At 38.9% G+C, this 11,480-nt stretch overlaps 1 protein-coding gene across 4 annotated transcripts in view; it reads right to left on the bottom strand.

Annotated features, from left to right (window-relative positions):
- Positions 1-1,250: 1,250 nt before the first annotated feature.
- bicdl1 (BICD family like cargo adaptor 1) overlaps positions 1,251-11,480 on the bottom strand; it is a 34,975-nt gene continuing 24,745 nt past the window's right edge. For 3 of the 4 annotated variants that reach the window (XM_047382203.1, XM_047382204.1, XM_047382206.1), the window contains 2 exons: positions 9,195-9,315; positions 1,251-6,793 (listed from right to left, as the gene is read on the bottom strand). In XM_047382203.1, the coding sequence (XP_047238159.1) occupies positions 6,626-6,793; positions 9,195-9,315 (289 nt within the window). In that variant the 3' untranslated portion in view covers positions 1,251-6,625. Of the gene's footprint in view, positions 6,794-8,740; positions 8,857-9,194; positions 9,316-11,480 lie in introns of all 4 variants that reach the window. The other variant, XR_007040711.1, reaches the window with a different exon arrangement.

Below are 11,480 nucleotides of genomic sequence, written 5' to 3'. Positions count from 1 at the left end.
GCCTGACCTGGGCTACAGAGAAGCAGCGCTGGACTGTTGCTCAGTGGTCCAAAGTACTTTTTTCCGATGAAAGCAAATTCTGCATGTCATTCGGAAATCAAGGTGTCAGAGTCTGGAGGAAGACTGGGGAGAAGGAAATGCCAAAATGCCAGAAGTCCAGTGTCAAGTACCCACAGTCAGTGATGGTCTGGGGTGCCGTGTCAGCTGCTGGTGTTGGTCCACTGTGTTTTATCAAGGGCAGGGTCAATGCAGCTAGCTATCAGGAGATTTTGGAGCACTTCATGCTTCCATCTGCTGAAAAGCTTTATGGAGATTAAGATTTCATTTTTCAGCACAACCTGGCACCTGCTCACAGTGCCAAAACCACTGGTAAATGGTTTACTGACCATGGTATCACTGTGCTCAATTGGCCTGCCAACTCTCCTGACCTGATATTGTGAAGAGAACATTGAGAGACTCAAGACCCAACACTCTGGATGAGCTAAAGGCCGCTATCGAAGCATCCTGGGCCTCCATAAGACCTCAGCAGTGCCACAGGCTGATTGCCTCCATGCCACGCCGCATTGACGCAGTCATTTCTGCCAAAGGATTCCCGACCAAGTATTGAGTGCATAACTGTACATGATTATTTGAAGGTTGACGTTTTTGGTATTAAAAACACTTTTCTTTTTTTGGTCGGATGAAATATGCTAATTTTGTGAGATAGGAATTTTGGGTTTTCATGAGCTGTATGCCAAAATCATCCATATTAAGACAATAAAAGACCTGAAATATTTCAGTTAGTGTGCAATGAATCTAAAATATATGAATGTTAAATTTTTATCATTACATTATGGAAAATAATGAACTTTATCACAATATGCTAATATTTGGAGAAGGACCTGTATATTTGTAAGTGTGGTGAGAATGGTAGAAGGCCAGCAATCCACAGCACCTAAGAGCAGCAAAGGGCAGGTGGACCTGGCCGGAGCAGTCCCAGGCAGCCAGCCATAAAGCCTCACCCAGGGCACCCATACGCCCAGCACAAAAGTAGGTCACCAGCAAGGCACACAAACAGCAGCCCCCAGGTCAAAGAGGCACAGAGTGAGACACAGAGCCAAAAGCCCCCCAACCCAATCTAAGTCCCACCTAATCTAAATCTCTGTTTTTGTAATTGAGCAGAAAGATTAAATGGATCAGCAGTCTTTTTTTGTCCGATTGTAGGAACCACAAACAGAGAGATTCCAGCTCAATAAGACCCGAGACACGAGGATTGTAAAGAGTTTATTCGTACAAAACAAGGATGCTAAGAAAATTGCATGAAAAATATTTTGAATAGTTTGAAGTATTTTGTAACTAAAACAGTGCCGTTAGTCAGTGGTGAATGGAAGCACTCACACGGAGCACAATGAGCCCACCGAAAACCACTAGATTCCAAAAAAACATCCGACCAAAGACAGACAAGTAACAGAAACACACTCAGTAGGATGTCTGTGCCTGCCACTGCAACACACACTTAAATCTATGGTGGCAGCATCAGGATGTCCAGCCAGACACAGAGAGACACACACATGTTTTTTAGATGGGGACTGAATTCATTCAGTCTGCAGTGGCAGAGACAAAGTCAACCAGGAAACAGAGACACCATTTACATCAGAATTATGTCAACAGAATCAAATATGATACAGTTTGATTTTGTAACATATGTGAACTCAAGTTTGGTTCTGGTAGGGCTTATCAATCCCAGAACTGACTCCAACATGTTTTATCAGTGTCAGCTATTTATTTATTTTTATTATTTATTTATTTTTTAATATTTAAAATGGAAATAAGCTACTGTCATTCGCAACATAAAAACACTGACAGTGAATATGGATGTGATCATTTCTGCTTGCTAGTATTACATTATGCCATGAATTCCTGTTTAAAGGTACAGTTTCTTTTAATTGGGCTAAATTTGCCATCAAGCTTTACCTTAAAGAGAAATAGTTTCCAGTTTTTGTAGGAAACTGTCTTACCTGGACAATATTGATAATCGTAACTCTAACATAATCTAGCTTATGTGAATAATTTCTTACATCAAGTGATTGATCACTGTTTTGAATAAGCCCTGGAAGTAATCTGCTGGTTTATTTCTTTTCTCTTGAAAAGGCTCTTTAAAGGGACTGTTGATTTCTGTAGTGAAGTTGTGTTAAATGTACTTATTAATTTACATGCAGTACATTTGTCTTTCTGTGTCTTCATTTACTAACACATCCAGATTATTTGATCTTAGATGGTAAAGTTAATGGCTAGTTCAAGAACAGCCAAGATCAAAGGAAACTCCTGACGTCTTAAAACTAATTTTATTTCAAAAACATCACAGAGGTTTATGTGAATGCGATGGACCTTTAAAAAAAAAGTTGATTATTTAGACCCAAAATGGAAGTTGCATACGGTGCAGTGCCAGTGGGCACTGAAAACTGAGCATGTCAATAGTTCCAGTCCGAGGAACTGCGTGATATAAAAAGGAAAAATGTTACAGCAGTTTTAGTGGACACTATTTTTATTTGTTATACCTTACCTTTTTATTAGGTACTTGTGTACCGAAAAAAGCTTTACATGTTCTGTTCTCAGTATATACCTCACAGAGGCCGATAATTGTTGTTGCACGGCCTCCTATCTCTAGTTCCTTTGTAAATAATTATCTGTGTAAATGACCATTCCAGCGGCTTAGAGGTCAATTAAAAAGTATTCGCGAAACAGCTTCAAAGGTTTTGTAATTTGACAAAGAGATAGAGATAGAGGTAGAAGTCAGCTTTGGTCTTGCCTCTTTCCAGACTGACCGTTAGCTTCAGTCTTCTAGGACCAAGTGATCTCGATTTATGCTTAATGGAGACACAGAAAGTTATCTACCGCAGATAAGATATTGACTGCTTATATATTTTTAACAGAACCTCAGTTCCAAAAATCTTGAACCGCCTTTTAATTTTATGTTATTACCAATAACAAATGAAATATTTGCTTCCTAAAAGGTGAAAATCACAGGCCCCATAAATGACCATGCTTAACTTTTAGTGTTGTTTATTCGTAACAGCGGCCTTTGTGTTTAACTGAGCTAGCCTAGCTTTGCTGTAAACCCAGGAAGACAGCTAGCCAGGCTTTATCCCTGAAACATCAAAGCACTACAGTTTTAAAGCTTTGAGTGTAGGTGGTAACATTCATAATGATGCTAATATACAAAGGCTAGCGAGCTGTTTACAACCCTTTACCAAAGGGACTTTCTTCATTTTCTCTTTAACTATTTTATAAGAATTATAAAGTAAACAGCAGCTGTTTACAAACCATTACAGAGGTAAATATATTTTAAGGACCATTTAGAAATGCAGACTTTTTAGAGAATATGGTCTGTAACTTTCAGTGAAACTTATTTGTTCCTTTTTTAGGTCCAGTACATTTTCTCATATTTGTAAAGAATATGAATGAAGCTGAAGTTTTATGAAGTTTTATGAAATTTTACTCATCGTGCAGCACCAGACCACAAAAAAAGAGAGAAAAAGAAAGCAAAAGATGCCTGCTCCATTAAATTAATTTCAGTTGACCAAACTCATCGACATTATACAGATATATGTATTTCTACAAAAAGATTTTCAGTCAAAAAAGTATACTTTTTCTTATAAATATATCAGTTTCATCCAAACCGATTTGTCATTTTTATAAAAATCATTCTTTGGGTTGATCCTTCCCAACAACCAGCTGAGATGACGTGAAGACATCTGCATAGGTTTGCACAGCTTCATTAAACATAAGCTCAAACAGACAGAGATGAGACAGTAATGTGCCACACTGAAAATCATCCGTGCTCAAAGATCTGAGCTCACCTCATTCTGTTTCACTAATGGAGTCAGATATGTCCCCCAGTGTGGAAGCCCGCAAGCTAAGAAATCAAAGTGCCTCTGAAGCATTGAAGCATAAAGAATGGAGGTAGACTATCTCTAATAGGACTGAATGCAAACCTTCAAATTGGATGCTGACAACTGCAAAGGAGGTTTAGTGGAGTTGTGGTACACTGACATGCCTTTTAGCAAATAAAATTTGCAGCTATGTTTCTTAATGGTAAGTTCTAACTCCTTGTCAGGCTGATGTACATAACTTGTAAATTTTCTATGATGTGAACAGTTGGAAAACAATACCAACAAGAGAGGTTTAAAAGGTTCTACCACCCAAACAAAGGTTTATTCATCTGTCAGGGGCGGGCATGAAGAGTTTCTTGAGCTACACACAACACAGCACAAACTGAAAAGCTGTCGTTTCATTTTCCTTCTTTTGCTTCAACCGAGACCTATTTGAGCTGAGGGTTTCAGCGTGGCGAAAGATTTTTCTTTCTTCGCAATTCTGAATTTCCAAATGCCGACCTCAATGGATGATCCACTGATGGTATTTGTGGTATATAGTAAAGTTTTTCTGCCTGCAAATTAGGACAGACTTGAAAAACATAGCAATCCTAATTTACTACGTTGGGGTAAGCTGTTACAGAATGTTCCAATTAAGCCTACTAAGAATGAATCAATTGTAGTATTTAATAAAACACTATATTAGAGGTTCAACAGGAAAAAGCACATTAAAACGAATAGGAATCAAGTTACTAAATAAAGGAATAATTATCTTTTATAAAAATAAATGAATAGAATAATAATTATAAAAAAATTAATAGATGAAAGAATCAATACAAGTATTTTTAAACAGGTGAATGGTAGAAAATGGACAAGTTTTACTGTTCTGGTTTAAATTGTGAAATATGGAGACTTAACTCATTATACATAAGAAGCAACGAATCAACAGATACATATGGTCATTAACCATCTATGTATTATCGAGTCATGATAAATAGATAAAAGGGGGTTAATGGGCAGTTTAATACAGCGTCTCAAATGGAGTCTAGATAGATTTGAATTGAATGAATGAACACTCAGGTACAGCATTTAGGGTTCTAGTTAAACTGAAGGCTTTTTGAGACCATTATAAATCAGATTTTAGACAGAATAACTTTTTAAACTAATAGCTTACATTTTAGTTAGTTAAAAATAGAAGTACATTGAATAGACGTTGTGATTCCAGTCCTGTGGGGTTATCAAGCTTCAACTGCTTCAAATACAGGATAGAATATTTTTCATTACTGCAACTAATGGTTTCAGTCTGTGAATAAAATCCCTAATTTCAAGCCAAACTTTGTTAAATTTACAACTTTTTCATGACAAAGGATCTGGTCATACATAACTAATAGGAGCATTTTGATTTATGTCCCTAAATAAACTATAAGAGGACAGGTTTCGGAGGAGGATTTTTCCAGAGGTCCACCATGAGGCTGTTTGGCCTTAAGTTCCTTCTAACAGGGCTGTTTACTGCCCTGAATCAAGGTGCTTTGTACTTTAGTCAGAGTGTAACAATACCTATATTTGCCAGCCAGAATTATAGCATCTGCAATAAATAAATGCCATAGATGAAAAAGAAAACTCAAAGCAGGTAGCAATGATTGAACAAAGGCACCAGCTTAACATGAAATGGGGAATGTGGCTTAAGACCTTTTAAGACTAAAATAGAGGTAAATAAAATGAAGACTTTTTAATACTTTTTAAGACCCTGCAGAGTTTTTCTGCAAGGGTTACAACTAACCCCTGAGTCTGATGCAGCAAACTGGGTCAGTTGTAACATTTCACTTTCAACAGTATTGCAAAAAGCCGCAAGTCATTGAAACATACCTTGATTGTTTTGAAGTAAACATGCTGAGGATGGTGAAATTTAATAAACATATTCTCTTTTCTTTAATTGTTTTGCGAGAAAAAATGTTTTGGAATTGCGTGTTTTAGCAAACCAGAGTTGTCCTAATTACAGCAAATAAACTCAGTTTAAAATCTGCTGCATTTGAAACAAATAGCTAACATAGCTAAAATGTTCAGAGATTTCTTTCTTTAAGAAAGACGTTTTGTTTTGATCTTTTATTTATATAATTTTCAAAATGCCCATAATTTGTCCCCAATGTTGATGAATGCTTGGATGAATGGAAAATTATCCTTTTATTCCGCTTAACCTGCTTGGGAATTCACCTTTATAAGATATGTTGACCACACCTTGCTACTTAGATAAAGCTGTTGCCCATATTTCCCTGACAAATGAATAGACCTGAGAGACTCCCTATCACTGTGCGTGCTCAGACAATCACTGCCAGCCTTCTCTTCATTCTCTAACTCTGAACTCTACCATAATAACTAGGATGCATACTGTAACATTGGGTTCCACCTCTACAGAGTTGGCAGTGGGGTTTGTAGGCACTACACTTCATTCACAAGCAAGGAAACCTTCCTCTATGGAGGTAAACTTTGTGACCCTGTCCTGCTCTGTAAGACCAGAAAGCAAGCACTCGTTTGGGGGGGGGTCGAGGTGCTGAGCCAAAGCCTCTGGGAAGTTTTGTTCTTTTCATTCATTTATTTTCATTCAGCAAGGAGCAGAGATATGGGACAGATAAAGTGCAAAATGATCCTCACCCTCAAACATCAGCGTGTACCACTGCCTGTCTTTGGCTGTGCTGATACCCATGGACTCCCTCCATGTCCCTCACCTCGTCTTTCTCTGTGTATCTCTACTGTGCTTTGGGTCAGTCCAACAGGGCTCAGCTCTTTTTGAAAAAAGAGAAAAGTCTCTTGTCCCGATCAGAGATGCGGCGAGCTCGTCTTGGGGACTGACTCCTTGATGACCCGGACAGCGAGGCATGGACCGAGCGCCACTCATCCTGGTGCTTGTCCATCAGCTGCTGGTCAATCACTCTGTGCATGTCATCCTGAAGCCAGACACAGCAAAGTGAATGAAAGAAGAAAACCAAAGAGAAATCTAACACAGATAGCACCAGTGTTGGCAATGAGATGTGGAAGGTTGTAGGCAAGACTGGGCCCGATCAAGTTAACTGCTTTATACTTTAAACAGAGATCATTTTAATTTTATTTAGTATAATTCAAGAAATACTAAAACAAGAAGTCAACATACATTACATTGAGTTCAAGTGAAAGTCAGAAGTTGGGTTAAATAAGAACGCAGCAATAAGGTTGTAGTAGTTGTATTATATGTGGTTTTATCAGTCTTTCACATCATTGTGTAAGAACGTTGGCCCAATTATTGTGTCCATTGTTGTTAATTGTATTTATATCAAAGGTCCCACCACAGCAGTTTAATCAGGTTTGAGGTCTGGACTTTGGCTAGGTCATTGCAACACCTGAGTTTTTCTTTTTTCAGCCAATCTATCATAAATTTGCTGCTGAGGTCAGGTTTTAGTCATATCTTTGACCAAACTAGAATGGTTTGGTACATAGAGTAGTTCAAGGTGTCCAGGTCCTGTGGTAGCAAATCTTTCCCAATCATCACACCTCCATCACCATGCCAGACAGTTGGTTGTAGGTGACTGTGCTGATATGCTTTTCTGTGAACATGCCGCTGTGTATTATGGTCAAAGAAGTCTGCTTTGGTTTCATTGTCCAGTAGTTTGATTTTTCATATAGATGCAACTTTGCAAACTAAATCGTGCTCCTTTGTTCTTTAAGGAAGAAGAAGCATTCTCATGGCCTTTCAGAAAAGCCAAACTGGACATTTCTAAACAATAACCTTGAACATGCTGAGGCCTGTAGAGTCTAGGATGGAGCTCTCTTGGTTTTTTTTGCATTTCTCTAAACATTGCACAGTCTGATCTTGGTGTGAATTTGCTGGGTTCCCCACTCCTGGGAAAATTGGCAACTCCCCTCTTTAACCTTTTTCCTCGTGAATCATGTTTCTTACTGTAGAATCATTGGACTTCATATTGTCTGGAAATTGCCTTAAAGTCCTCTCCCTTATTGATAGGTAGCAACAGCAGCTTTTCAAGTGTCAAGGTTGATATCTTTGTATCTTGGCTTCGTGTTAACACTCATCTGCATTCATCCTCCAGATCTGCAAACTGCCTAAACTCCTGCTTTATAGAACTGGTACCTCTGATAATCATCAGTTAATAAAAGATGCCGTTTATCGGTAGCCCCTGACTGCTACGTTTTGTCCTTATTTACCTTACTTTTCACTGTTTAGACATATTTTCATCAAAAACATGCTCACTGGGAAAGTTCATATCCTTTTCAACATTTCAAGTTTTCACGTTTTCACCTGTTGCCATTTGAGGAGTTTTTCATAAACACATTTTCCACAAATATTTATAAAGATTTATCTATTTAAATTTTTCAGTTTCTTTATTTGACATGTTCATACTTAAAAAAGAAGTTCAATTATTCTCTAATAATTATACTGTGATTCTTTATGGACAACTTTTACCAGAGGGCTCTGACAAGCTGCTACATCGGGCTGGAAACCTTTGATTGCCCAAATAAAAATAAATACTTAGCAAATAAAAACACATTTTCCCACAACAGAAATACATTCAGTGCCAGCTAATATTTAAAGCAGCATAAATATAACCACGTGTCACTGAATTGTGACTAAAATGGGGTCTATTTGATGCTCTCATACATCAGTTAAGATGATCCCAGCCCAGTCTTTAAACAAAAGTAAAGTGTTGCATGAGAGAGCCAAGTGGGAGGTGGAACAGGAAGGGTGAAGACTTGGATGGTTCTAGTTGTGGGTTAATGGTTCAGAGACAGAAAGCTTCAATGAGCATATCTTCAGAGTCAGGTAACTTTGGCATGAAATGACTCAGCATGGCATGGTCGGGTTAGAGCAGTGAGAAGGTGAGATGGTGCAGCTCAGGGCTCACCTCAAAGGCAGGAGGGGGGAGGTACCACAGGGGGGACAGGGTGGTACTGAAGTTCAGAAAGGCCACTAGATCAGAAACCACAAGAGCCAAACAGTAAAGAGCCCTGAGGAGGCAAACTGTGGGCAGGGAGAAGAGAGGAAAGAGCTGCTTGTTACAGATGAGGGAGGGGGAAGGAGGAGGAACAAAGTGACACAGTAGCATGTTTCCCTACTGTGCTCCATTATACACAGCAAGTAAACAAGTGCTTTAGGGTGTCTGCAGAGATTCTGTTAGATGCTTTAAGTTAAATATGCCGATACGAGACAAGTTAGAGGAAGGGAATCGCAATGTGGAGGGTTAGTCTCATTTCACTCAAATGGTGATCACCTAAAGCTGCCTGAACAGGTTGAGTTAAACTATAAACACAGAATAGAGCTTGCTTGAAAAGAAGCTGCTCCTTTGTTCTCTGACCCACCTGCCAAGCCTCCAGTTGCTGTGACAGGTTGAGCTTCTGCTGGATGGCGTCCAGAAGTTGGCTGTTTAGAGACATGATGTCTATTTTACATTTAGCCAACTCCATTTCCACAGCTTTCTTCCTGCAACACACAAACATGTAAATGGTAAATGGACTGAACTTATATAGCGCTTTTCCAGTCATACAGACCGCTCAAAGCACTTTACACTAGCGCCACATTCACCCAATCGCACTCACTAACGCTCACACATTCATACACCGATACGCAGATCGACACATCGACATATGGCAGGAGGAAGCTGGAATCGAACCCACAACCTTCTGATTGCAAGACAACTACTCTTCCTACTGAGCCACAGTCACCCATGTGAACTGTCAACATAGGCACCAGCATCTTTACATATGCAAAGACAAAAGTACATGCTTTGTTTGAAAATGACTTGGGAATGTGTGCTTTTTGCAATTAAAATATGACACAGATATAACTTCAATTGAAGCAACAAAGGCTAACATGCAAATGTTAAATATTAGATGTTTTTAAACATACAGAACCTTGCCAAAGTATTTATGTCCACTTTTACATTGAGTCACATAACATGTGATAGACCAACGCAAAGTAGTGCATAGTTGTGAAGTAAAAGGAAAATATGTGGCTTTGAATTCTTTTTACAAACAGGATTCTGAAAAGTGTGGCATGCGTTTCTACTCAGGGCTCGATAGTCTGATAACCCTAAATAAAATCCAGTGCAACTACAGTTCAGGAGTTGTTTAGTTAGTAAATAGGGTCCATCTATATGTGAATTTGTTTCATTATAGAAACAACTGCAGGGATGATGTTGTGAAGATGTTAAAAGCAGGGTTAAGGTTATAAAACAAACAACACTGTTCAGTCTGTCATGTGAAAACAGAAACAGAGTGTGGTAGAACTGCACACCGACTAAGACATTAGAAAATAGAGACGCAGCCAAGATATCCATTGAAATGGTCAATGGCCTGCACTTGTATAGCGCTTTATCAAGAGACCCCAAAGGGCTTTACACAACAATCAGTCATCCACCCATTTATCCACACACCGACAGTAATAAGCTAAACTGTAGCCACAGCTGCCATGGGACAGACTGACAGAAGTGAAGCTGCCATTCAATTGGCGCCACCTCACCCTCTGCCCACCTTCAGCAGGCAAGGCAGGTGAGGTGTCTCGCCCAAGGACATGACAACTGAGACAAACAGAGTGGGGGTTCAAATTGGCAACCCACCGGTTACAGGACAAACCTCTAACACTGTTGCCACTGTCGCCATTGTAAAAATAGAGGAGCTGCAGAGATCCTCAGCTCAGATGGGAGAAGCTGTTTACAGGACCACTGTTAGTTGTGCACAACAACAAAAAAAACAACAACTGGCCTTTATGGAAAAGTAGTAAAAAGAAAGCCATTGCTTAAAAAAAGTCATACATCATGCTTGGTGTTAACCAAAAGCCATGCAGAAGACAGAGCAAGAAGGAGCTGTGGTCAGATAAGTCCTAAATTCAAGGTTTTGACCTAAAGGCAAAACAGATTGTGTTTTGTTGAAGTTAGAAAGCACATCACCCTAAACACACCATCCCTGTGGTAAAACATGGCAGTGGGAGCATCATGCTGTGAAGACGAGTTTCTCAAAAAGGGAGGGAGGAATTGTTCAGAGGTCATGAGGCAATCCTGGAACAAAACCTGTTTGTGGACACAAAAGACTTGAGACTGAGGCAGAGGTTCACCTTCCAGAGAGAGAATGATTTGAAACATATAGCCAGAGCCACAAGGCAATGGTTTAGATTACAAAAAACTGTTCATATGGCCTAGTCAAAGTCTGGAAATATTAAATAAAAATAAGGATAAAAATGTCCATGTCTAGATGTATGATGCCCGATGTTACATACCAAAAGGCATCTGTTAGGGTGGTTCACAAAGTATATAGTCCGAAGAAGGAATAAACATGCATGCCACACTTTTGATCTGTCACATAAAATCCCAATAAAATACACTGAAGTTTGTGGTTGTAACTCAACAAATGTGGAAAAGTTTAAGCTGTATTTTGCAAAGTACTGTTTGAGTTTCAGTTGCAGAGGATTTAGCCCCTAAAACCAAGTAAACATAAACTAAAATGTTGTAAATAATTTTGCAAGGCACAGTGTATGCCCATTTTCAATTTGATCTCTGCAATATATTGAAAATGGTACTGATAAAGAAGACTGCTAGATGTTCTAAACACAAACAAGTCAACATTTTACTTGTATATATAATAATGTGCTGT

The sequence above is a fragment of the Girardinichthys multiradiatus genome, chromosome 12 (assembly GCF_021462225.1).
Source record: "Girardinichthys multiradiatus isolate DD_20200921_A chromosome 12, DD_fGirMul_XY1, whole genome shotgun sequence".
Taxonomy (NCBI): domain Eukaryota; kingdom Metazoa; phylum Chordata; class Actinopteri; order Cyprinodontiformes; family Goodeidae; genus Girardinichthys; species Girardinichthys multiradiatus.
This window is presented reverse-complemented; position numbering and strand designations above follow the sequence as displayed.